Source organism: Sorex fumeus, unplaced genomic scaffold (assembly GCF_029834395.1).
Source record: "Sorex fumeus unplaced genomic scaffold, SorFum_2.1 ptg000002l, whole genome shotgun sequence".
NCBI classification, from domain to species: Eukaryota; Metazoa; Chordata; class Mammalia; order Eulipotyphla; family Soricidae; genus Sorex; species Sorex fumeus.
In genome coordinates this window covers 828,653-852,990 of record NW_026606059.1, presented here as the reverse complement: position 1 = coordinate 852,990, position 24,338 = coordinate 828,653, and the positions used below count along the sequence as shown (strand labels likewise).

General features: G+C 53.0%; 1 protein-coding gene across 1 annotated transcript in view; it reads left to right on the top strand.

The window, feature by feature from the left end:
• PRKDC (protein kinase, DNA-activated, catalytic subunit) overlaps window positions 1–24,338 on the top strand; it is a 147,459-nt gene that overhangs the window by 93,776 nt on the left and 29,345 nt on the right. The window contains exons 56-66 of the mRNA XM_056112417.1: window positions 1,799–1,897; window positions 2,732–2,939; window positions 3,551–3,740; window positions 5,071–5,268; window positions 6,524–6,636; window positions 7,875–8,006; window positions 11,094–11,273; window positions 15,311–15,516; window positions 17,777–17,915; window positions 18,813–19,001; window positions 22,681–22,905. Of these exons, the coding sequence (XP_055968392.1) occupies window positions 1,799–1,897; window positions 2,732–2,939; window positions 3,551–3,740; window positions 5,071–5,268; window positions 6,524–6,636; window positions 7,875–8,006; window positions 11,094–11,273; window positions 15,311–15,516; window positions 17,777–17,915; window positions 18,813–19,001; window positions 22,681–22,905 (1,879 nt within the window). The remainder of the gene's footprint in view (window positions 1–1,798; window positions 1,898–2,731; window positions 2,940–3,550; window positions 3,741–5,070; window positions 5,269–6,523; window positions 6,637–7,874; window positions 8,007–11,093; window positions 11,274–15,310; window positions 15,517–17,776; window positions 17,916–18,812; window positions 19,002–22,680; window positions 22,906–24,338) is intronic.

Genomic DNA, 24,338 nt, shown 5'->3' with positions numbered 1-24,338 from the left:
AAACTCTACGTGTAGGACTCTACTACTGAGCCCATCCCTAGCTTGTTCTCTTTTATAAAACAATTTTTCTGAGTGCATTGTGATTCCCAAAGTTGAGTTCCAGGCGTGCAGTGGTCCAACTCCGATGCCACCACTGCTGACTGTCCCCGGTTCCCTCTTACCCCCAGCCTGCCTCACTGAGAAGCACATTGAGAAACATTTTTTTTTAATTTTGTGAAGCAAATCGTTTTTATTGGCATTTACTTAGATGTTAGGGGAGAGAGAGGAATGTGTTTCAGAGAGAACACAGCTTCTTCCGAATAAAAAGAGCAGACAGAGGAGAGCAGCGCGTCTTCAAGAGAGGACTCAGGCTTGGAGCCAGCAAGCAGAAGCAAGCGCGTGTCTAAGTTTGGTCCTGATGTCTTGGTCTTGTTCTCAGTGCGGTGGGCTCTGTGGGAGACACGCCACATCTCCCCACACCTCGGTGCCCACAGGCAGACCCCGGCATCAGCCACCCCTCCCTCGACTGCTTCCCTTCGCTCTCCTGCCTCCTCATTCCCGTGCTGTCGTGTCGGGGTGGCGGCAGCACCCTCGTCTGCCCTCGTCCCATCACTGTGTCCCACGATGGGAGAGCCCGCCCTCTGCTGCCCTCCCTCTGCCGGGCTCCCTTCCTGCGAGGGCTTTCAGCTCCACCCCAGTCGCAGCAGACTGCATTATTTCTCTCTTCCCGGCTGCGTGGCATTCCATCACGTCTATCCGCTACTTCCTCATAGTCCACTCACCTGTTGTTAGACCCCTCACCAGGCTGGCCCATGTCCTAGGGCTGACTCCTGGCAGGCTGGCAGGGGTGAGGGGGGGAGCAGGCATATGACATGCCACCTATTTAACCTGCACAGCCTATCTCGGCCTGGTTTTCCCGTTCGGTGCCGGGTTCTGTGGCGGTTCTCTGGATAGCCTTAGTGCCGCCCTTGGAGAGCATTTGCGCAGACTGTGGCCATTCCGGTAGGAACAACTGATGGGCTTGGCGCTGACCTTAGCTGGCACAAGTAGGGTTGGGCGGGGAAGGGGTGCCCAGGAGCGGCCTGGCAGGCCGAGCTGAGAAGCTGGCTGGGACGGAAAGGGCAGACTCTGTATTTTTATTTATTTATTTAATTATTTGCTTCTTTTGGGTCACACTCAGCAGTGCTCTGAGGCTCCTCCTGGCTCTGCACTCAGGAATTACTTCTGGCGGTGCTTGGGAGACCATATGGGATGCTGGGAATCGAACCCAGATCAGCCGCGTGCGAGGCAAAAGCCCTACCTGCTGTACTATTGCTCCGGCCCCCTGTATTATTTTTAAAGAGGTCATTTGCATGACTAGCAGTCCGATGTAGACTATAATACATCATAAACAACATTCATCCGTGTAACCAAGAACCAAAGTGAATCTATTTTCGCATATGGAGACAGGTTCTTACTGGAACTCAGGTGTGTTTGGGAAGTAAGCGGAGCGTGAGCTCCTGGGCTGAGGGGAAAGTGAGGTGGGCTTGCTTTGCAGGCAGGGTCTCAGAGCCAGCCCCTCTCACCTCCCCGCCTCCCCTCCAAGTCTCTGGCCACCATCCAGCCCTGGAAATCCCTGGGTGTGCGTCCAGAGCACACTAAAATGCTGTTGATTGTTGAGGTTTGTTGTTACACTTTCTCCCTGGATGTTAGGCGGGATGACTGTTGTTCTCTCAGAAAAGCTGTGCTGGTTCACTTGAATTCTGGGCAGTGACTGGGGTTGAACAAAAGTGACAGAGGAGATTATTAATGTTTCATCATTTTTTTTTGTTTGTTTCAGAGATCCAGAGAGTCAAGCCGATGAGAACTCCCAAGAAATTTTTAAGCTGGCGAAAGACGTGTTGACTCAGGGATTGATGGATGAGAACCTCGGGCTTCAGTACGTGATCGTCCTGGAGTGACAGCCAGGGTAGAGACGCTTAGGGTTATTGCTGCACTGTGGACTGTCTCGGCCTACAGTGCGGTCCTGACCATTTGGACCTGCAGGCTCAGTGCTCGGGCCCTGGGGTCCACTGCAGGGTGGGGAAGGGGGATGCAGTGCTGGAGATTGCACCTGGGACCTCAGACATTCCAGGGCCTGTGGCATCTCCCCAGCCTGGGAGCAAAATTTTTCTAGCAAAGCAATGAAATACATACTTCCTTAAGATACATTCTCAGTTTCAAGATAGCTGATGATTATATTCATGGCCTCTGAAACTTCCCAGGTAAGAAAATTCATAAAATCCCCCGTGTTAAGTATGGCTCTGGGGCTGGCGAGTCGGCTCGGAGGGACTGGCGTGTGCCCTGCCTGTGGAGGCCGGTTGGCTCCACGGCACCTCCTAGCCCTGGGCACCAGCAGGAAGGACTTGTGGGGACTGCCAGGTGCGGCGCCGAGACCAAAGGAATCAGTAAATGACAGGGTGCAGAACCATTCTTTTTTTTTTTTTTCTTTATGGGCACACCTGAGCACGGCCAGGAGTAACTATGTGGGGTGCTGGGAATTGAACTCGGGTCAGCTGTGTGCAAGGCAAACGCCCTCCCCGCTGTGCTATCTCTCCAGTCCCAAGGGTGCGGAACTGTTCTTTCTCTGCACAGCGGGACTCAGGCTGTGCTCCTCCTGCAGTCCGGACGCGGCCTCCCGCACTCCCTGGGGACCTTCCTGCCGACTGAAACCCGGCTGCAGGGGACAGCACCCTCTCAGCGGCGGCGTGTCTTTCTCCTCTCTGCTTTTCAGGTTAATCATCCGAAACTTCTGGAGCCACGAAACTCGGCTACCGTCCAATATCTTGGACCGGCTGTTGGCGCTGAACTCTCTCTATTCTCCAAAGATCGAAATGCATTTTCTAAGCTTGGCCACGGATTTTCTTCTCGAGATGACCAGCAGGAGCCCCGACTATCCCAACCCGATCTTTGAGCACCCCCTTTCCGAGTGCGAGTTTCGGGTCAGTACCTCTGTCTGCTCGTGACCGTCGCAGGGTCCCCGTCTCCGCGCGCGCCCCTACGTGTTAAGCCGGCTTGCCGGGTGTCCCCTCGAGGCAGCTGCCTCTGCCCGCGCTCCCCTTCTCTGCTCCGCCCAGTGCTGGTGCCATGGGCTGCCCCGGGTCTCTCACTGGGCGCTGCGGGGCCCAGGCGGGAGCTGGGGTGCAATCAGCACAGCTGTCTTGAGGGGCTGCTCTCGGCTGCGGCGTTTAGCTTCCGGGGGGGTCTGGGAGAAGCAGGAAAGCTGGAGCTTAACCGTTTGGAAGGGTCCTTCAGTGTCCCACAGAAACGAACTTGCTAAAGTGTGTGCTGGGGGCCGGGTGAGAGTACAGTGGGGAGGGCTTCTGCCCTGCATGCAGACCACCCCAGCAAGCCATGCGCCCCCCCTCCCCCCTGCCCACAAGGAGTGATCCCTGAGCACAGAGCCAGGAGTCAGCCCTGGCTTAGTTACAGGCAAACCCATTCCTGTCCCCAGCCCCCGCAGGGGAAAAAAATGCGTTTGCCATAGTCCCTCTGTGTCTTAAATGATTTGTGTTGCTGGAGAACGGACCTGTTGGAAACTCTTTCTACGCAGGAATACACGATCGATTCCGACTGGCGCTTTCGGAGCACTGTCCACACCCCCATGTTCATCGAGACGCAGGCCTCCCAGGGCTCTCTCCAGACCCGGGCCCCAGAGGGGTCCCTGCCGGCTCGGGGGCCCGCGGCCAGGCAGATACGAGCAACCCAGCAGCAGTACGATTTCACCCCCACGCAGAGTGCAGGTAACTGTGACCGGCAAGAGGGGCATCAGAGACATGAAAGGGACCGGGACCAGAGGGGGCTGGGACCCCAGCACAGAGGCTCTGACATGGGTGGCTCTGGAGTCACGGAGTGCCTGGGAGCCCGGCACCTGCAGCCTCCCAAATCACAGGGCCTGGGTTGAAAGGTCTTTGCAAAGAAAGGGGAAAATGGTAGCCACAAAAAGACAGGCCAGTCGAGAAGTCATAGGAGGGGCCTCCTGCAGCGGTGAGATCCAGAGAGAGGGCATCGAGGTTGGACTCCAGGATTCTCGTGGGACGCCCGGAGGGGAGCTGGTGTCTCTCTGAGAACGGACCTCGAGGCGAGGGTCGCACTGGTAGTTGCTTGATTAACTGTATGCGACTGCACAAAACGGTCCATTTAGAAATGGTTAGGGGCTGGAGTGATAGCACAGCGGGGAGGGTGTTTGCCTTGCATGCAACTGACCCAGGTTCGATTCCCAGCATCCCACAGGGTCCCTCGAGCACCGCCAGGAGTAATTCCTGAGTGCAGAGCCAGGACTGACCCCTGAGCATCGCTGGGTGTGACCCAAAAAGAAAAAAAAAGGTTAAAGTCAGTCTGATGTTATGTATATTTTACCAAACGTATTTATTTTTCAATTTTTTTTTTTGGCTGGCTCTGCACTCCTGGGTCTGCACTCAGGAATTACCCCTGGCAGTGCTCGGGGGACCATATGGGATGCTGGGAATCGATTTTTTTTTTAAAGCACTGTGAATTACAGAGTTATTCCGAGTTGGGGTTGTGACGTCCAACTGTTCCATCACCGTCCCAACACTCGCGTCCCTTCCCTCCTCCAGTGAGCCCAGGTTCCCTCTCTGACCACTCTCCTCCCAGCCCCAATTTATTGAGGGAAAAAAAAGCAAAGAATTATTTCTGGATGGGACAAACTAGAAAAAGTTTCAAGATCTTCACGTCTGCTTTGATTTTATCCAGAGAAACCTGTTTGATGCATCGAGTCATAAAATCCGTTGTGTCGAGTGTCAAACACGCTAAAGCAGAGTCGCTGGCCTGGTAAACTCCCTGTGACTCAGCTCTCTGGGCTGGTGAGGACCGTGGTGAGACGCCCAAGTTGTCACCTTGGCGGCTCCCCGAGGCGTCTCCCCTTGGCTTTCTGGGTGGTTCTAGAACTGATTCGAGTCTTCCTAACGGAGATGTGGTGACAGAGTGTTAGGACCCATGCCCCTGTGGAGAGCTGCCACAGCCCGTCTCCTGCCCTGGTGTGCTGGCGTGGAGGCTGCCCAGGGAGTGCGCGGGGAGCACGGCCACCTGCCCGCCCTCTCCCTGTCCCTGCAGATGGGAGGAGCTCCTTCAACTGGCTGACCGGGAGCACGTTCGACCCGCTGGAGGACTCCACAGCCTTCCCGTCCTTGGATTCCTCGGGGTCGTCCTCCCTGCTGTTTGCCCAGCACAGGAGAGAGAGGCCCGGGGGCTCTGACTTGCAGAAGAAACAGCTGGGCCTCCCCGGTGATGCAGTGGGCAGCAGAGCGGAGGGTAAGAGCTGAAGTGCCTGCTGCTGGGGGCGTGCGGGGGGTGCACCTTGCCCTGGCCCCGCACTCAGCTGCGCTGGGCTCTCACCCTCGCCGGTTCCGGGTGGTGGCCGCAGAGTCCAGTGCACCGTGCTCGGGCACTTGGGGAGTGGGCAGTCTCGGAGAGCAGGGGCTTCCTGCAGGCCCATGCCACAGGGCTGCCGTAGGCGGGGGGGGGGGGGCTGCTGGTGGGACCCGGCGTGGGTGGGCTTGGAAAATCAGGCGCAGAGCTGAGTGGGTGGGTCGGTGAGGACTGCCAGCCCGCGTCTACCTGCGGATAAAGTGGGCGTGTGCTCTTGTGTGTAGGAATGTGTGGCTTGCTGCCTTTGGGGAGAGATGTGCTTTCTCTTTTTTTTTTTTTTTAATTTTTATTGGTGAGACACCATGAGCTACACAAACTTTCGTGCTTGGGTTTCAATTATACAATGATCAAATACCCATCCCTCCACCAGTGCCCATTTCCCACCACCACAGATCCCAGTATCCCACCCAAACCCCATCCCCCCCATCCCACCCTGCCTCTGTGGCAGGGCATGCCCTTTTGTTCTCTCTCTCTTATTGGGTGTTGTGGTTTGCAAAAGAGGCAATGGGTGGCAATCATGTTTGGTCCATAGTCTACTTTCAGCATGCATCTTCCATCCTGGGCGGATCTTCCCAACATCCTTTATTTGGTGCTCCCTTCCCTATCTGAGCTGCCTTTACCCCTAGCGAGTGTGGCTGGCTTCCGCCCGAGAACAGATGACTGGTTAAAGAAACTTTGGTATATCTATACAATGGAGTACTATGTAGCTGTTAGAAAGGATGGCGTCATTCGTTGAACATGGTCTGGGGTTGGGCTGGGTTGCCTTAAAAGTTTTTGTTCAGGGGCTAGAGCACTAGCACAGCGGGGAGGGCATTTGCCTTGCACACGACCAACCCGGGTTCGATTCCCAGCATCCCATATGGTCCCCTGAGCACTGCCTGGAGTAATTCCTGAGTGCAGAGCCGGAAGTTACCCCTGTGCATCGCCAGGTGTGACCCAAAAAGCCAGAAAAAAAAGTTTTTGTTCAGAAAATGTCTAGCTTACAAAAATGCCTACTCTTCGCTCCCTTTGGGCCATGTCAGTGGAAGAAGTGAATGCACATGCTCAGGGCCGATAGGCGGTCAGCCCTGGGCTTGTGGGCAGAGACACAGTTCCCAGAGGGCCCGTGGCTGCTAACCCCCCGCTGCCTGTCTTCCAGGGATCGACAACCGGGCTGAGATACTCCGACTGCGCAGGCGGTTTTTAAAGGACAAAGAGAAACTCAGTTTGATTTATGCCAGGAAAGGGGTCGCTGAGCAAAAACGAGAGAAGGTTTGTACCTTTGCCCGGAGCCCGGTTGGTCAGAACCGCCGTTCCCACCCAAGGCCCCCCATTGGGGAAGAGGCCTCCCGTTAGACCCGGGCCCATCGTTGTCTGTGAATCAGAGTGGTGGGAGCATCCCCGTGCGAGTCCCGGCTGTGTGGTGGCCCGGGTCCCCTGCCTGCGGGGGTGAGGGGCTTCCTGACCACTGCTGAGGCCAGGGCACCTCCCCAGGCCTCCAGGACCGTCTCCCCGCCTGGCCCGACCTCCAAGCGGGGCCTTCCCTTGGCCCTCTCCAGACTCTTGTACGTGGGGAGACAGGCCCCCCCTCCTGCCTGAAGTCTCGTCTGAGAATCCCTGCTGGGAGGGGGGCGGCAGGGCCCCCCCGTCCCCCCACTCTGGCCAGCCAGCAGGGGGCGGTGGGCGCCTGTGCTAGCTGCCTCTGCCAGGCAGGCTGCCAGCGCTGGGTAGCCGGGCAAGAGCCGAAGGTACAAGAAACAACAGCTAAGTGTTGCCCAAATCGTAGAGCGTCTTTGGGGTTTCTCTAGCCTTAGCTCTGGTTTAACGTATAAACCGTTAATCACGGCATAATCTCCAGAGAGAAAGATCAGGTTGTCGCGTGAACGCTTACAGCACCCCGTGTAAACACGGCTAGGGGTCACTCTCCCTCGAGCACAGGCCAGGAGTGCGTCCTGAGCACCACCACGGGGCGGCCTGAGCCCTCCCTGCAAAACATCCCGAGTGCGGCTCGGTAGCAGGTCGCGGGGTTGGCGTCTGTGGGCGCAGGGTTCGGTCCTGGGCTTACTCTAAAGTGATCATGACGTGCAGAGTCGGACATGAAGTACAGAATCTGCTCAGGGGGCCGTGACGGGGGAGGGACTTTCTGGAGAAGGGCTGACCAATGGCTGGGGGGAGAAAGAGAAGAGGATTCCGGAATACCCTGGGGGCGAGTCAGGAGTGCCGGAGGAGCAGACAGGGGTGAGCCTTGCTGCGGAGGGGGGCCCAGCAGGGGAGAGGCAGCGCTCGTGGACGGCATCGAGGCTCTTCGGCCACACGCTCTGATGCGTGACTATTTAGGTCACTCTCTGGTAGACGTTTAAATAATGTTCACTGTGCCTCTGCCATAGTGATTTTTGTTTTGGATGTAGCCTTGACCACAGACCAGTCAGACGCAGCAACACGCCATTTGGGGTGGTTGTGGTCCTGCTGCCGCCTCTCCCGAGTGACGCCGCTGACCTCTCTGCCCCCAGGAGCTCCAGAGCGAGCGGCACCTGAAGCAGGATGCCCACGTCATTCTGTACCGGAGCTACCGGCAAGGAGACCTCCCCGACATCCAGATCAAGCACAGCGGCCTCATCGCCCCCTTGCAAGCCGTGGCCCAGGTCAGCCCGTCCTCTGGACCCTCCCTCGGCAGACAGAGCCTGGGGAGCCTCGGCGCCAGGGGTCTGGCCTGCGAGGCTCTGTCGGCCGCCCCGCGCCTCCAGCGAGGTGTCCATCTGTCTAGGTTACCAGGCTTCTGCAGCCCTGAGCCGTGCTCTTGGCCCCAGCCCTGCCTCTCTTGCTCCCAGTCGCGAGCAGACCCTCAGCTCGGGCTCCCCTCCAGGCCCCGGGTGCCATGAGCCGCGTCGTCATCCATAAAGTCACAGTCTCTCCTTCCTCCCAGTAATGTCCAGGTGAACTGGCGTGTGAGGCTCTTGAACTGCTCTGGTCATTGCGTACATGAAATCCTTTTCTTTTTTTCTTTTTGGGTCACACCCAGCAATGCGCAGGGATTACTCCTGGCTCTGCACTCAGGAGTTACTCCTGGTGGTGCTCAGGGGACCCTATGGGATGCTGGGAATTGAATCCAGGTCAGCTGCATGCAAGGCAAATGCCCTACCCGCTGTGCTGTCGCTCCAGCCCCAGAAATCATTTCTTTTTGGGGATCGAGGAGTGTTAGTTTATTGGTGGGATCAATAAACTAAACTGGATATAATTTTCACGTATTAGGGTGTAAAAGTACTGAGACTGAATAAAGCTGTCTAGCTGAATTGTTACAAAACAGGATTTTTATTCCCCAAAAGGCTGATTAAGATTTCTTTGTTTGTTATTGAAATAACTTTGTATCAAAGAGAATTCTATATGGTACTGTGGTAACCACTGAAATATAATCTTGACTTTCATTGTGCTTAGGTTTCTGTTACTGATGTTACAGTGAGTTCTCTTTGCATAGCCCTCCACTTTTTTTGTTTTGGGGCCACTCCTAGCGGTGCTCGGGGCGTGCTCCTCACTCTGTTCTCAGGGCTCACTCCTGGCAGGCTCAGCGGTGCCAGGGTGTGGGATCCCGGTGGAAGCTGGGGTGACAGACGCAAGGAGAGCCCCTTGCCCCCATCCTGTCTGTCTGGTCCTGCTGCCGTTTCTTAAAGCCTTTTGTTTAGATGATTCCCAGTTGGCAGGCATCTGCGGCAATAGCAGAATAGCCATATGTTTGTATTCATGTCCTCGTTTTATTGGTCAACTTTGGTTTTTGGGTCACACTTGACTGTGCTCAGGGATCACTCCTGGAAGGGTCCGGGGGTTGAACCCGGCCGGCTGCACACAAGGCACTCTGTGTACCCTCTCCAGCCCTCGTGTTCACAGCTAGAGTCACGGGGGCTCGGGAGGTGCCCAGGAGGTGAGGCGCGTGCCTGCGTCTGCTGTGTGGCCCTGACAGAGGGTCCCCACACCAGGGTGGACCCTGAGCAAGGCCTCCCCGTCCACTCCAGAACTTAACTCTCATGCCGTGTTTGGGGCGGGGATGTGGTGCGGTGTGAGGATACAGGCCTCACGCGTGAGGCCCTGGGCCGGACCCCGGCACCCCACGGCCACCCCAGGCAGTCGTGTGGCCCGCCTCAACACCACGGCCCACGGCAGTAGATGTGAGGGAAAAGAGAACTCTGCCGCGCATGCCAGGAATGCCTCAGCGTGGGTGTTGCCGTCACAAGGGCTGAGTGACAGTACAGCGGAGGGCACTGGCTTCACACAGGCCAGTCCACGTTCCGCCCCCGGCATGCCACATGGTCGTCCGGGCCTGCCAGGAGTGGCCCCTGAGCACCGCTGAGTGGCCCAAAACCCCTCTAGCCCCCACTGCCGCCCACCCGCAATAAGGACTAGAGTTCCCGTGTGAGGGTGCAGCAGGTACACGCGACGCAGCCACTTGGCCCAGCATGAAAGACAATTTAAATCATTGACTTGGCTATAGTTAAGGACTTTGGAAATTAAAATCAACATCGCGTTTAAACTCATCAGTTACTTCCCTTCAGCTTTACGGGCCTGCTGACGGAATGAGAACTCCTGAAACGGTTTTCAGTGTCTTATCAGTTACGACTGTAACCATTTGATCCTGTATCACAGCTTGTTATCATGATTTTTGATCCAAACCTAGCATTATCTTGGCCAAGCTATGCCACTGTCATGTGAGATGTTTCTGATAGCCCGTTATATATATTTAGTTTTGTTTTGTTTTTGTACCAGAAGTTTCTCCAGGCACCATCTGGTGCCAGGACTGAATCCAGGCCTCCTGCTTGCAAAGCGTGAACTTCACACGCTGAACCACCTTTCCTGCCCTGATTGCATCTAAAGATGCGAAATCTAAAGGCTTACATTCACTGAGGTGTAAAGCTCTGTTGTTATGTGTGGGATTGGGTTAGCTTTTAAACTCTCAAGTCCAAAATCTGTGCTATTACGATGTTCGTAAGACTCATGTCAGATAAAACTGCAGAGCTGTTGAATCGCAGATGCTTCTCTGTAAGGCTCTGTTCAAATGTTTCAGGTAGAGGGGCTGGAGCAATAGCACAGCGGGTAGGGCGTTTGCCTTGCATGTGGCCAACCCGGGTTCGAATCCCAGCATCCCATATGGTCTCCTGAGCACAGCCAGGAGTGATTCCTGAGTGCAGAGCCAGGAGGAACCCCTGAGCATCGCCGGGTGTGACCCAAAAAGCAAAAAAAAAAAAAAAGACTATTCTACTGGGCTGGAGCAATAGCACAGCGGGTAGGGTGTTTGCCTTGCATGTGGCCGACCTAGGTTCGATACCCAGCATCCCATATGGTCCCCCAAGCACTGCCAGAAGTAATTCCTGAGTGCATGAACCAGGAGTAATTCCTGTGCATTGCTGGGTTATGACCCAAAAAGAACCAAAAAAAAAGGTTTCAGGTAGAATTGAAATCAGCCAGAGGGATGCTTACAGCAATTTGTATTTTTGTTTTCTTTTTTGGGTCACATCCGGCGTTGCACAGGGGTTACTCCTGGCTCTGCACTCAGGAATTTCTCCTGGCAGTGCTCAGGGGACCGTATGGGATTCTGGGAATTGAACCCGGGTTGACCGCGTGCAAGGCAAACACCCTCCCCGCTCTGCTGTCACTCCAGCCCCAGCAATTTGTATTTTCATATTAGTAAATTAAAGCATGTTTACTTCATGTCCTAATTTGTCTGTGTTTTAAATATTTTACAGAGGGATCCCATCATCGCAAAACAGCTCTTTGGCAGCTTGTTCTCCGGGATCATGAAAGAAATGGACAAATGCAAGACCACACCCGAGAGGAACAGCATTACCCAGAAGCTGCTGCAGGACTTCAATCATTTCCTTAATTCTTCTTTTTTGTTCTTTCCACCTTTTATTTCTTGTATCCAGGTAAGAGCTCAGCACGCGCTTTATAGAGTAGGCTTTTGTTTGCCGTGTCTTTGCGTCTCTGTCAGAGTAGCTTTATTTGTAAGCTTAAGCCCGGGTGCCTCCCAGACTAGCCGTAGAACGCCTGGGCGCCTCTTCCCAGTGATCTGTGTTCTCCCAGGGCTTGTACAGGACAGCAGGATCAGAAGTCCAGCTTGGGACAGGTGTCCTGCGTGTGAACGAGCCACGCCGTTTGCAGAATTCTGCAAGCTGCTGTTTCCCTGCTCCTGACTGCCTGTGAGGACACGTGCCTGAATTCATCCCCGGCGGGGATGGAGAGACCCCGAGGCATGGTCTTTTCTCCCTAAACTTCATTTCTCAGTGGGTGGCAGAAGGTGCATAGACAAATGAGGACGACAACTTGAGGAGGTGCTGTGGTAGGAACTGGGTAATTGGGACTTACTGAAGCAATTTTGCATAAGCAGGCGGGTCAACAGCCGTTGGTCAGGCTGTTGTGTGTCATCATGGAGAGTGAGGTGCAGTGGTTAGAGAGGCCTTTTCAAGGCATTGTGATTGGACAGGGCCGTTAAGAACACTTTTAGCTACTGCTTAAACATACATATTTAAAGTATGGTGCCTAAGTGTTGAAGCAATTTTTTTGATTTTTATTTTGCTATTTGGGTCACACCCTGCAATGCACAGGGGTTACTCCTGGCTCTGCACTCAGGAATTATTCCTGGCGGTGCTCAGGGGACCTTATGGAATGCTGAGAATCGAACCCGGCTTGGCTGCGTGCCAGGCAGACGCCCTCCCCACTGTGCTATCGCTCCAGTCCCTGTAGCAGTTTTTTTTTTGACATAAGAAATATTTGCTATTCAAAACATGAGTCAATTCAAAGTGTAATAGAAAAATGTATTCTCTTCATTTTACCTGTTACTGTAAATAGTATAACAACGGTGACTCCTTCCTAAAATAATAGAAATATTTTATATGATGAAGTATTTAGCTTATTAGTATGTTTTTTCAATTTTTTTAATCCCTTTTAAAAATTATTTATTGGTTTATTTGCTTTTTGGGTCAGACCTGGCGATTCACAGGCATTACTCTTGGCTCTGCACTCAGGAGTTACTCCTGGAGGTGCTTGGGGGACCATATGGGATGCTGGGAAACAAACAAAAATTCGGGTTGGATGCATGCAAGGCAGATGCCTTACCGGCTGTGCTATTGCTCCAGCCCCTACTTTTTTTTTTAAATGTAAGGGTACTGCTATGCCTTTGATTAAGTTTATTGAACTGAGCATGAACTCCACATTACTTTTTTTTTTTTTAATTTCTTTTGGATACTGGATAGTCATGAAAGACTGTTACAAAGCTGCTCATGGTTGGGTTTCAGTCATGCAGCGGTCCAGCACCCATCCCTCTACCAGTGCACGTTTCCCACCACCCATGTCCCCCATTTTCCTACCACCATCTCCCAACCCCCCACTCCCCACCCCTAACCTCTTTTTTTTTTCTTTTTGGGTCACACCCGGCAATGCTCAGGGGTTACTCCCGGCTCATGCACTCAGGAATTGCTCCTGGCGGTGCTCGGGGGACCATGTGGGATGCTGGGAATCGAACCCGGGTCAGCCATGTTGGCTGCGAGCAAGGCGAACGCCCTCCCCGCTGTGCTATCGCTCCAGCCCCTCCCAACCTCTTTGTATGGGAGACAGTTACCTTCGTACTCTTCCTCTCCTTTTCCTTTTGTGCATTATGGTTTGCAATACAGGCACCAAGAGGTCATGGTGTTTGTTCAGGCATGTGGTATTTTTATTGGGATGGTAAGGCTGGAAGAGCTTTCCAACTGGGTGGTCGCTTTGGGGTGTGGATGTGACTACTGAGAAGTACAGGGAGGTGGGGGGGAGGCAGCTCATCCCGACCCCAAGAAAGCCTGGAGATTTCAGTCACGAAACCCACATACCAGAATTTTCAGCAGATTACATCTAGGTGAGGTCCGTCCTGAAACGGTGGCGTCAGGCCGGGGGTGTGGTGGTGATTTTGGATTGCGGAAGCCAGCGGCTGCCAGGGCTCTGCTTGGGCACGAAGCTAAACCTGCCCACCTCCAATTTCCCCCAGTCTGTTCAGCCATGCCTGGGTCTGAGATTGACCTGTGGCTTTTGGTCTCTTTTGAGATTCAGCTATGGGTTTCTGAAATAAGGCCAACAAAAGAGCTTGTATAGCTGAGCTCAGGTGGTTTGTGGCTCCCACATACCTAACTTTTGGCCGCTTAATTTCTTGGTAAACTTGGTCCCAGGTTGTTGGGGTCCGGCCAAAGGCACAGCGGCAGTTTGGGGATGTCAGGAAGCCTGAAGGCACCATCAGGCTGCTGGTGCACGTGCCCCGCTGGTACAGGTTGGCCTGCTGGTGGCACCATACCCCCTTTTAAGTTACTTTTATTTGTATTGGCTTCTAAGTAGAATTCCTTCTTTGTTTTTTCCTGATCACACTAAAAAATAGAAGTAGTTTTGCATGAGCCAGTGTCTCACGGTCGTTTTCCCTCTGCGTTGTACCCCGACTCCTTCGGGGGAGTCCCTGGCCCTGGCCAGGTACGTCAATGGCTTCTGCTACACAGGGTCTTGCTTGGGGCCTGCCCTGGGGACAGTGCTGAGTGCAGCCCTGCCCTGACTGGGGCTTGGGTCTGTGCTTCATGTCGGAGACCGGGGCTTTTCCTCCCCGCGTGCTGTAGCTTGGCACCCCCCGGAGTTGTTTCAGTGAGGATGAGTGTCTCTGCGACGCCCTACCCTGCAGGCTCTCCCGGGATGAAGCTCTTGTCTGTGACGTCGCTGCTTGTCAGACTGTCCTGACAGCACCGTTGACGGGGGAAAAGTCAGCAGCTCCTGGTGCTCTTTCTCCTAAAGACCAGGAAAAGGTTATTAGGGAATCCTTCGTAAGGACACAGGAAGCAGAATGCAGGCACCCTAAGGAGAGCAGTGCTCCAGCAACAGTGCTCGCCCAGACAGGCCATACCCGGTGCTCCTGGGTAGGGCAGGCGGTGTGCTCCAGCAGGGGCTCCAAAGAGCAGATTTCTCAGGCATTTCATTTTTCAGTTGCTGAAGGGTCTTTGTCCACAGTCCCGGGCCGTGACGGTCCAGCCCCACCCCCGCCCACGTCAGCCTCCCACTGCGCATCCCGGCCTCCTCCCAGCCCCGGCCTCAGCCTGCTGCCCTGAGAAGGGTATGGCTGCCAGCGTGCCCGGCCACTGGGCACACAGGGGCCCAGGCAGATGGCCTGCTGCCGTCCTGACGGGACGCTGTGGCGTGGCGGGTGGAGTTCGGGTCACGGTGGCGCTGCTGACTGGCAGCTCTGCCCCCACAGGCTCACCCTGTCACTGCCTCCTCCGGGACTTGTGCCCCCTCCCCACCCCGCCGCCCACCTGAGGCTCTGCGGACGGGCCTTAACTTGGAGCGTGGGGGTCGGCAGGGAGCTGATTTCCAGGGTGTGCGCAGACCTGAGACCCTTCCCGCGTGCACGAGGGTGCGTCTGAGTGAAGATGCTGTGGTACTATTTAGGATACCCTCATGTTGCCTCAGGATTTGTCCGTATTTTGGTGCACGTAGAACTCTTCAAATCGGGAATGACATAGTAAAGGTCATTATGGTTCCGACACCCTTTATCTGAGATTGCTGAGTAGCCGCTGGCTGGCAGACAGACACCGCGGGTGTTGCCAAGACACCGGGAGATGAGTGTTTTTGGCGATGGGACAGACCTTTGTGCTTTAGCGACTTGTTTTCTCTAGGCGGGATAAATATCCCTGGAATCTACGTTTGTTTGATATGTAAAATATATATTGGATCTTTGTATTTTTGTTGGTGGTTTTCTTGCTCTAAGTCTCTGAATCAGAAGCATAAGAACAGAAGGTCACTTCCCCCTGTGAGCACATTGAACCCCGAGGAATAAAGCACGAGTAGGTGACCAGCTCTGGCCCAGGGGTCCTGTAAGCTCAGGGCAGCGCGGTCGTCTGCGCGTGGATACGGGGGTCCTGGTGCGAAGGCGCCTGGCTCAACCGTGCCGTGTGTCTTCCAGGAGGTCAGCTGCCAGCACGCCGCCCTGCTGGGCCTGGACGCAGCGTCCGTGGGGTCCAGCTGTCTGGCCAGCCTGCAGCAGCCCGCGGGCATCCGCCTCCTGGAGGAGACGCTGCTGCAGCTGGAACCCCAGGGGCCGCCTGCCAAGAGAGTGCGCGGCCCACGTGGCCTGACCCCCGACGTCGCCCGCTGGATGGAGCTCGCCAGGTAAGTGCCGCCGGCCGGACCCGGCGGGCAAACAGCTGGACCCGGAGAACACAAGTGGAAACAGCCCCCCTGGGGCTGGGGGCGAGCCGGTCTCTTCTGTGCGAGTACCGGCAAGATTTCTGAAGATTTTTTTTTTTTTGGCATCACTCCCAGCAATGCTCAGGGGTTCCTCCTGGCTCTGCACTCAGGAACTACTCCTGGCAGTCCTTGGGGGACCCTATGGGATGCCAGGGATCGAACCCGGGTTGGCCACGTGCCAGGCCAACGCCCTCCCCGCTGTGCGATCGTTCCAGCCCTGATTTTTAAAGATCTTGCCCAGAGGAAGAGAATGTTGTTCAACCTCTTGCTTTTTCCCTTGTGTGAGGGCTCCTACCTGGTGACTCGCAGCCTGACCAGGACTTGGTCTGCCCTGGCAGGATGGCAGGGAGGTCCAGGACAGGGCAGCCCTTGGGCCCCAGGGACCAGCCTGGGGCTGCCCTGCAAGTGCCCTAACCCCGTGTGGACCGCCTGGCCCAGCCTGTGTGCTTCCTGGGTCACGGTCACTTGGACGGGGCCTGCCTCCGTGTGGAAGGAGAGAGGTGGCGGCTGCTGGAACTTCCGCTCTGGAGTCCCTTTTGCTCAGATGCAGACGTGTTGAGACCTTGCTGGCAGGCGCGGTGCTGAGCGGGGAGCGGGGGGAGGGGAGAGCCACCCCGCACAGCGCTCGGATGCTCGGCTGCTTCTGTGAAGTCTGTTCTCAGCCACACGGTCATGTCGGGTCTGAGCTGGGGGGGTGAAGCTCGGCTTCTAAGCCTGTTCCCTACATCTGGTGCCTTCTGCAGTGCTGGGAACGGACTTCCCCTTTCCTGTCTCGCTGGGGCCCTCGTCTGCTGGCCAGGGCCAGTGGGAGCCCTGGGACCCGTTCGTGCTCCCGCCTCCTCTCGGGCTGGGCATTGATCCGCAACAACCCCCGCCAACGATCCCTCCCCCGCCACCTCCCCCCACGCCTGTTTCTGATATTTTATCTCTGATCCTCCATGAGTGGGCCATAAGAAAGCTGCATCTTTTTTTTTTTTTTTTTTTTTTTGCTTTTTGGGTCACACCCAGCGATGCGCAGGGGTTACCCCTGGCTCATACACTCAGGAATTCCTCCTGGCGGTGCTCAGGAGCTTTATGGGATGCTGGGAATTGAACCGGGGCCAGCCCCGTGCAAGGCAAATGCCCTACCCACTGTGCCATCGCTCCAGCCCCAGAAAGCTGCATCTTTTAGGTTTTTGTAGAAACTGGGAATTGGTTGAGGCAGCTCATGGGTTTTCATGTAAGTATGTGAGACTTCAGACCAGACCACAGGGAACCAGGGTGGGAAGCTCTCTGCACATGTCTGATTAGCGGGTTGAGGGGGGTTTAAAGAGAGACTACGTGCGGGTTAGGATTCGGAAGATGGGAACAAACTAAGCACATGCTTGAGAGGCTGGGCGAGCGGGTCAGCGTTCCGTCAGCCCCCCTCTGTCCTCGGTTAGCGTGTGACCCCTCAGTTGACATCAGGTGCCACCCTGTGCTACACTGCGGCCAGCCGGCAGCTGCACCCGTGCCAGAAAGGATCAGAAACACAAGCTTACTTGATGGAATCCTGCTGATTTTGTCCCTGTGTACTCCAGCTAATACTAAGACCGAAAATTGCTTGTCAGCAAAATTGAGATCGCCCGTACGTAGATTACACCAGGGCGTCAGAATCACTGGGGTACGCCTTTTCTGGCTTCTGGGTTCTTGTCTACTTCAGAGCTAGACAAGGATTCCTATTTGATCATTCAGAGATGTGCAGTTGGCCGAAGTGGATTAACACAGAAGTTAATGTGCCAAGCAGTTTATGTGTTGTCAACCTACGAAATGTCCAGGTTTTTATCTCAAATATGCCTTAGGATAATTTCTGTCTAAATGATAAAGGACAAGACATGATGTAAAGATGTAAAGTTGTTAACGTCTTTTTTATATTTATGGAATGTATAAAATACATGTTTTATATTTTAAGATCGCAGGCCACGCAGGGATGGCTCTTGCCTTGCATGCAGCTGACCTGGGTGGGGTCCCCAGCCCTGAGTGTGATCCCGGACCCTGGGTGTTTCCTGAGTCAGGAAAGCCCTGAGCATCACTGGGTGTGGCCCCAAAACAAACCCAAAATCTTGTTTGTTGTAAATGGGTGACATCTTGATTTGATATTGTTTAGGATAATAAATCTATTGAGGCATTCGTTGACTTAGGTCTTTTTTGGTTTATGTTATAGACTGTACAGGTCCATTGGAGAATATGACATCCTACATGGTATTTTTAGCAGTGAGATAGGAACAAAGCAGATCACTCAGAATGCGTTATTAGCAGAAGCAAGAAGTGATTATTCGGAAGCTGTCAGGCAGTATAATCAGGTAAAATTGATCTCTGTTAGATATGTAAGTTGCTTAAAAGTCTTCCCCGCGTGGCAGAACTGTCGGCCTTGGAATTTAAAGCTTCGTTATCATTCACTGTATCCCTTCAACTTTATTCAAATGTTAAAAGCAGAAGATGGTTTCATAAAACTCAAATATCAAAACATATTATTGCTGTATCTCTGCTGTTTAAGAAATAAGGTAAAGGCCCTCCCGTTGATCGTCGATTTGCTCGAGCGGGCCCAGTAACGTCTCCATTGGAGACTTTGTTGTTACTGTGTCTGGCATATCGAATACTCTGGGTAGCTTGCCGGGCTCTCCGAGAGGGGCGGAGGAATCGAACTCGCGTCGGCCATGTTGGCCGCTTATAAGGCGAACGCCCTACCGCTGTGCTGTCGCTCCAGCCCAGGAAGCATTTTGTAAGTTACCAAGTATAAGCTTTCATTTGATTATATTCATTATATAATTTCCACTTAAATAGAAAGTTTTATAAATTTGTGAGGTAATGAAAAAAAATGGTTTCGGAAGATGACCTTAAATTCAACCACACATGGCACGTTTTGTGTTTGAAGTTGCCTGCCACCAGACCAGTATACATATTTAGCATGGTAGCCTCCGTGAATGAACAGTACAGGTCGTAAAAGTCTTGCAATTTTATGCAAATGTTCTGTCTTCTCATTTTAATTTTGTTTATTATTGGCTTCACGGGCACTGATTGTTTCGGGAAGGTTTCCAGTCCGCTGGCTGTTGGCTTCCTCCTTCCTTCCATGCTGGCGTTCCCCTCCTCCCTTCCCTCAGTGCAGCTCTGAAAGTGCCTGTTCTGGAATGTTCCCCCCCGACCCACCTTGCACGTCTTTCCTTTTGTCTCCACGTGGTGAAACCTCCTCCCCTCGCCAGGCTCTCTCCAGGCAGGAGTGGGAGGACGGAGAGCCATCTAGAGCCGAGAAGGACTTCTGGGAGCGGGCGTGCCTGGATTGCTACGACCGCCTGGCCGAGTGGACGTCCCTGGCCTTCTGCTCCACGGCTGGCGTGGACGCCGAGAGCCCGTCCAGCCTCAGCAAGATGTGGGCCGAGCCCTTCTACCAGGTGGGGCGAGTTCTGAGCCCACTGAAAAAGGTTTAGAGGTGGCAGCTTTGTAATCACAGTGAGATACAGTTACAGAGCTGTTCATGATTGGGTTTCAGTCAGACCCATCCCTCCACCAGCGCACATTTCCCGCCGCCAACGTCCCCGGTTTCCCCCCCGCCACCCTTTTGCCTCATGGCAGGCACTTTTCTTCTCTCTCTCACTCTCGCTCTCGCTCACGCACTCTTGGGCTCTCTCTCTCCCTCTCCGTTTGGACGTTGTGTTTGCAGTCCTGATACTGAAAGGTCATCGTGTATATCCCTCTACCTACTTTCAACACTCAGTTCTTCTCCGGCACGATCATTCCCAGCTCTTATTGTACCGGTCCCTTCTCTGTCCTAACTGCCCTGCTCTCACCGCATACTTGTGGCAAGCTCCCAGCCACTGACCAGTCCTGCTGGCCCCTGTTTTCCCGGGCCTTGGGTATTAGTCTCTTTCTATTCTTTTTATATCCCACAAGTGAATGCAGTCATTCTCTGTCTCTCCCTCTCCTCTGACTCCGCATGATACTCTTCATGTCCATCCACTTATAAGCAAATCTCGTGACTTCTTTTTTCCTACGGCTGTGTAGTATTCCACTGTGTAGATGTTCCGTCATTTCTTTATCCAGCCATCTATTCTCGGGCACTTGGGTTGTTTCCAGATTCTGGCTATTGTGACCAGTGCTGCAATGAACAGACAAGTGCAGATGGCATTTCTGCTGTGTGTTTTTGGGCCCCCAGGATGTATTCCCAGAAGAGGTATTGCTGGGTCATATAGGAGTACAATTTCCAGTTTCTTGAGGAATGTCCATATTTTTTCCCCAAAAGGCTGTACCAATCGGCGTTCCCACCAGCAATGAAAGAGGGGCTCTTTCTCCCCAAGAAAAGCAGCACTGGTTGTTCACACCAGCACTGGCTGTTCACACCAGCACTGGCTGTTCTTGTTCTTTTGGATGTGTGCCAGTCCCTGTGGTGTGAGTTGATATCTCATTGTTGTTTTGATCTGCATCTCCCTGATGATTAGTGATGAAGAGCATCTTTTCATGCGCCTTTTGGCCATTTGAATTTCTTCTTGGAGGAAGTTTCTGTTTCTTCTCCCCATTTTTATTTGAGTTTGGAGGTTTTTTCTTGTAGAGTTCTACCAATGCCTTTTATATCCTTGATATTAACTCCTTATCAGATGGGTGCTGAGTAAATACGTTTTCCCATTCCATGAGTTGTCTTTGTATCTTGGTCAGTTTCTTTGAGGTGCAGAAGCTTCTTAGTTTAATGTAGTCCCATTTGTTTATCTTTGCTTCCCCTTGCTTGGTCATTGGTGTTTCATCTTTGAAGATGTCTTTAGTTTCATTGTAATGATGGGTGTTGGATCTATTTTGATCTGACTTTCATGCCTGGAGTTAGAGAGCGGTCTGAGTTTATTTATTTATTTTTTGCCAAAAAGACGTGTTTTTTTTTTTTGTCAAAATAATTTATTTATTTATTTATTTTTCTTCTTATATTTATTTGTTGGATCATTGTGGGAAAAGTTGCAAAGCTTTCAGGTTTAAGTCTCAGTCATACAATGATCAAATACCTTTCCCTTCACCAGTATTCATTTTTCACTACGAAGAACCCCAATATACCCCCCTCCCACCGCTCCCAATGCCTGTGAAGTAGATGATTTCCACCTATTCCCGCCTGGAGTGGCCCAGCCCCAGTAACCTACTGCAGGAACAGGATGCATTTCTGCCAAAAGCCTTTGGGTTCCGAGATTCGTTTCTGAGTCTCTGGGATCATGGCCCTTAAGCAGCTCGATCAGGAACCAGAGAGGCCTTGCCTTCAGTTATATAGCTGAGCCGGAGGTGGTTTGTGGGTGTGTCTCCCGCATACCTAACTTTCAGCTGTTTACTTTCTTGGTAAACTTTGCCCCAAGTTTTTGGGGTCTGGCCAAAGGCACAGCAGCAATTTTGGGGTGTCTGGAAGTCTGAAGGTGCCATCGGGCTGCTGGTGCCCTCGCCTCACAGGTACAGGTTGACCTGCTGGCGGCACCAGACCCCCGCTGAGTTTATTTCTTTGCTCTCCAGTTTTCCCAGCACCACTTGTGTAGGAGGCTTTCCCTGATCCACTTAATATTTCTTGCTCCTTTATCAAAGATTAAATGATCATGTATTTGAGGGTCTTTGTCAGGATATTTAACTATTCCATTGGTCTGTGGGTCTGTCTTTATTCCAATACCATGCTATTTTTATTAGTACTGCTTTGTAGTAGAGTTTGAAATTGCGGAAGGTGATAGCTCCCATCTTCCTTTTCCCCAGGAATTGCTTTAGCTATTTGTGCTTTAGCTATTTATTGTTCCAAGTGAATTTCAGAAGTGTTTGTTCTATTTCTGTGAAAAATGTCGTGGGTATCCTTATAGGAACCGCACTGAATCTGTATAATGCTTTGGGGAGTATTGCTGAGTATTGCCGTTTTGACAATGTTAATTCTCCTGATCCATGGGCAGGGGATGTTTCTCCATTTCCTTCTGTCTTCTTTTATTTCTTGAAGTAGTGTTTTGTAGTTTTCTTTGTATAGGTCCTTTACTTCCTTAGTTAAGCTGATTCCAAAGTACTTCATTTTCTGAGGCACAATTATGATGGGAATTTACTTAATATCACTTTCTTCTTTTTCATTATTTGCATATAGGAAAGCCATGGACTTTAAAAAATTTTTTTTTCAGTCACTATAAGCTACAGTTACAGAAGTTTTATGTTTGAGTTTCAGTCATACAATGATCGCACACCTGTCCTTCCGCCAGTGTCATTTTACACCACCAATGTCCCTAACATCCCAGCCATGGACTTTTGGGTGCTGACTTTGTAACCCACCACTCTACTATATAAATCTATTCTTTCTAGGAGCTTTTGGTAGAATCTTTAGGATTCTCTGAGTGTTCTCTAAGAGAGCTTCACTTCTTCCTTTCCTATCTGGTTGCCCTTGATATCTTTTTCTTGCTTAACTGCTATGGTGAGTACTTCCAGTAATATCTTGAAGTGGCGAGAGTGGGCACCCTTGTCTTGTCCATGATCTCAGGGGGAGGCTCTTAGTTTCTCCCCATTGATTGTAATGCTTGCTGTGGGCCTGTGGTAGATAGTTTTGACTATGTTGAGGAAAGTTCCTTCAACTCCCGTCTTGATGAGAGTTTTCATCATAAACAGATGCTGGATCTTGTCAGATGCTTTCTCTGCGTCCATTGGTACGAGCATATGTCTAGCCAGATTTTTAAGACGTCTCAAACGCAGCTGTGAAGCATTAGGATAGTTCTATAACCCGCTTTGCCCACTCTGCTCACTTTTGCTGACTCTTTAAGAATTAATGGAACGCGTTTTCAAATACTGACATTTCCAGCAGGCCACAGGGAACAATATTCCTGTCTCCCCACGGGGACTCAGGGGCTACAGCGTCGGGCTGGCTGGCCTCCCTGCTGGGCTTGGGCGGGCTCACCGTGTCTCAGTGTTGAGGGCTTCTCCGTAGAAACTGCAGTTCAGGTGAACCTGCTTCAGGAATCCCGCTCTCGGGTCTGGGACGCGGTTCCCTGGCTTTTGCTCTCAATCTCGGCCTGTAAACGCTAGTCAGGAGCAGAATGGTGAGGACATAGCCGTGTCCTCAGGTGACTCTTGAGGCTCCGTCCTGTCCCCTAGGAGACCTGCCTGCCCTACATGGTCCGCAGCAAGCTGAAGCTGCTTCTGCGCGGGCAGGGCGACCAGTCCCTGCTGACCTTCATGGACGAGGCCGTGGGCCAGGAGCTGCGGAAGGCGCTCGTCGAGCTGCAGTTCAGCCAGGAACTGAGTCTGCTCTACCTCCTGCAAGACGATGTCGACAGAGCCCAGTACTACCTTGAGAACGGCCTCCACGTGTTCATGCAGGTGACAGACGCGTGATGCATGCTTCTCTGGCGGGTGTTTGGGGCCTCTCTCCCAGGATGTTCCTGAGTCCACCCGGAGACACGTGGTGGGCCAGGCTGGGCAGCCGGTGCCAGGGCCCCCCTGACACTGGTGGGGCCCCTCGAGCCACATCCGGTGCTGCCCCAGGCCTCCAGGGCATGCCCGGTGTTCATGTGATGCCTGTGCCATCTCCCTGGTCCCATTGGGACTCCTTAAAGTCTGTAAACTTGTGAGAGAGACAGACAGAGACTGAGAGACCAAGACTGAGAGAGACAGAGTCAGAGAGACAGAGACTGAGAGAGACACAGACTGAGAGACAGAAAGACAGAGTTAGAGAGACTGAGAGACAGAGAGACAGAGTCAGAGTCAGAGAAACTGAGAAACAAAAAGACAGACTGAGAGAGACAGAGTCAGAGATACAGAGACTGAGAGACAGAGACAGACAGGGACTAAGAGACAGACAGACAGACTGAGAGTCAGAGAGACAGAGACAAAGTCAGACACTGAGAGTCAGAGACTGAGACTGAGGCTCAGACCCACCCGCTCACAGGCCACGTACTTGGCCACTGAGCACATTTCCCGCTGAACAGTCAATAAACTCATGAATAAAAAGTCAGGAATCAAACATTCATATTCACTTTGTTTTTTAGGGAATTTTGGTTTTACTTGGTTCGGGGCCCACCCGGTGGTGGTCAGGGCTGACTCCTGGCTCTGTGCTCAGGGGCCATTCCTTGTGGCTCTGGGGTCTCGGGGTCACTCAGGAAAAGCCAGACGGCGAGCCAGCAGCAGGGACAGGCGCCCTCCTTCCCACTCTACTACCTCTGCTGTCTGAGTTTTTAACTTTTAAAAGTCGTGTAACTTTCTGGGTGGGTTTTGCTTTATTTATAAGCCGGGCGCTGTGCGGCTCAGGGCACAGAATCCGCCCACCCTGCCCTGCCAGAGACCCAGGTCCAAGCTTCAGCCTTGGAACGTGGCCCCGGCCCTTCTGCCCCTCTGCTTTTAAATGTTAACTGATTTTTGGTTTGGGGGCCGTGACGGGAGGTGTTCAGGGGCCGCTTCTGTGCACTCAGGTCACTGCTGGGGGGTCCGAGGGTTGCCCAAGGTTGGCCACGTGCAAGGCAAGTGCCGCCTGTTGTGCTCTCGGCCTGGGATCATGCTTCAGTACCACAGTGTTCTGTTTTCTCACTGTGTTCTGTGTCTCGGTGTCTTTTTAATAATCTTGTTGGTTTCAGGAGGCCCGTTTGGGGCAAGGGTGCTGATCACGGGAGGGTCTGTGACCTGCATCGGGAGAGCCTGGCCATGCCTGGCTGTGCTCAGGGCTCACCCTGGCTCTACCCCGGGATCATCTCTAACGGGACCCCAGGACTGCACGGGTCCAGGGGTCAGACCCAGCTCAGCCACATGCAGGGCTGTGT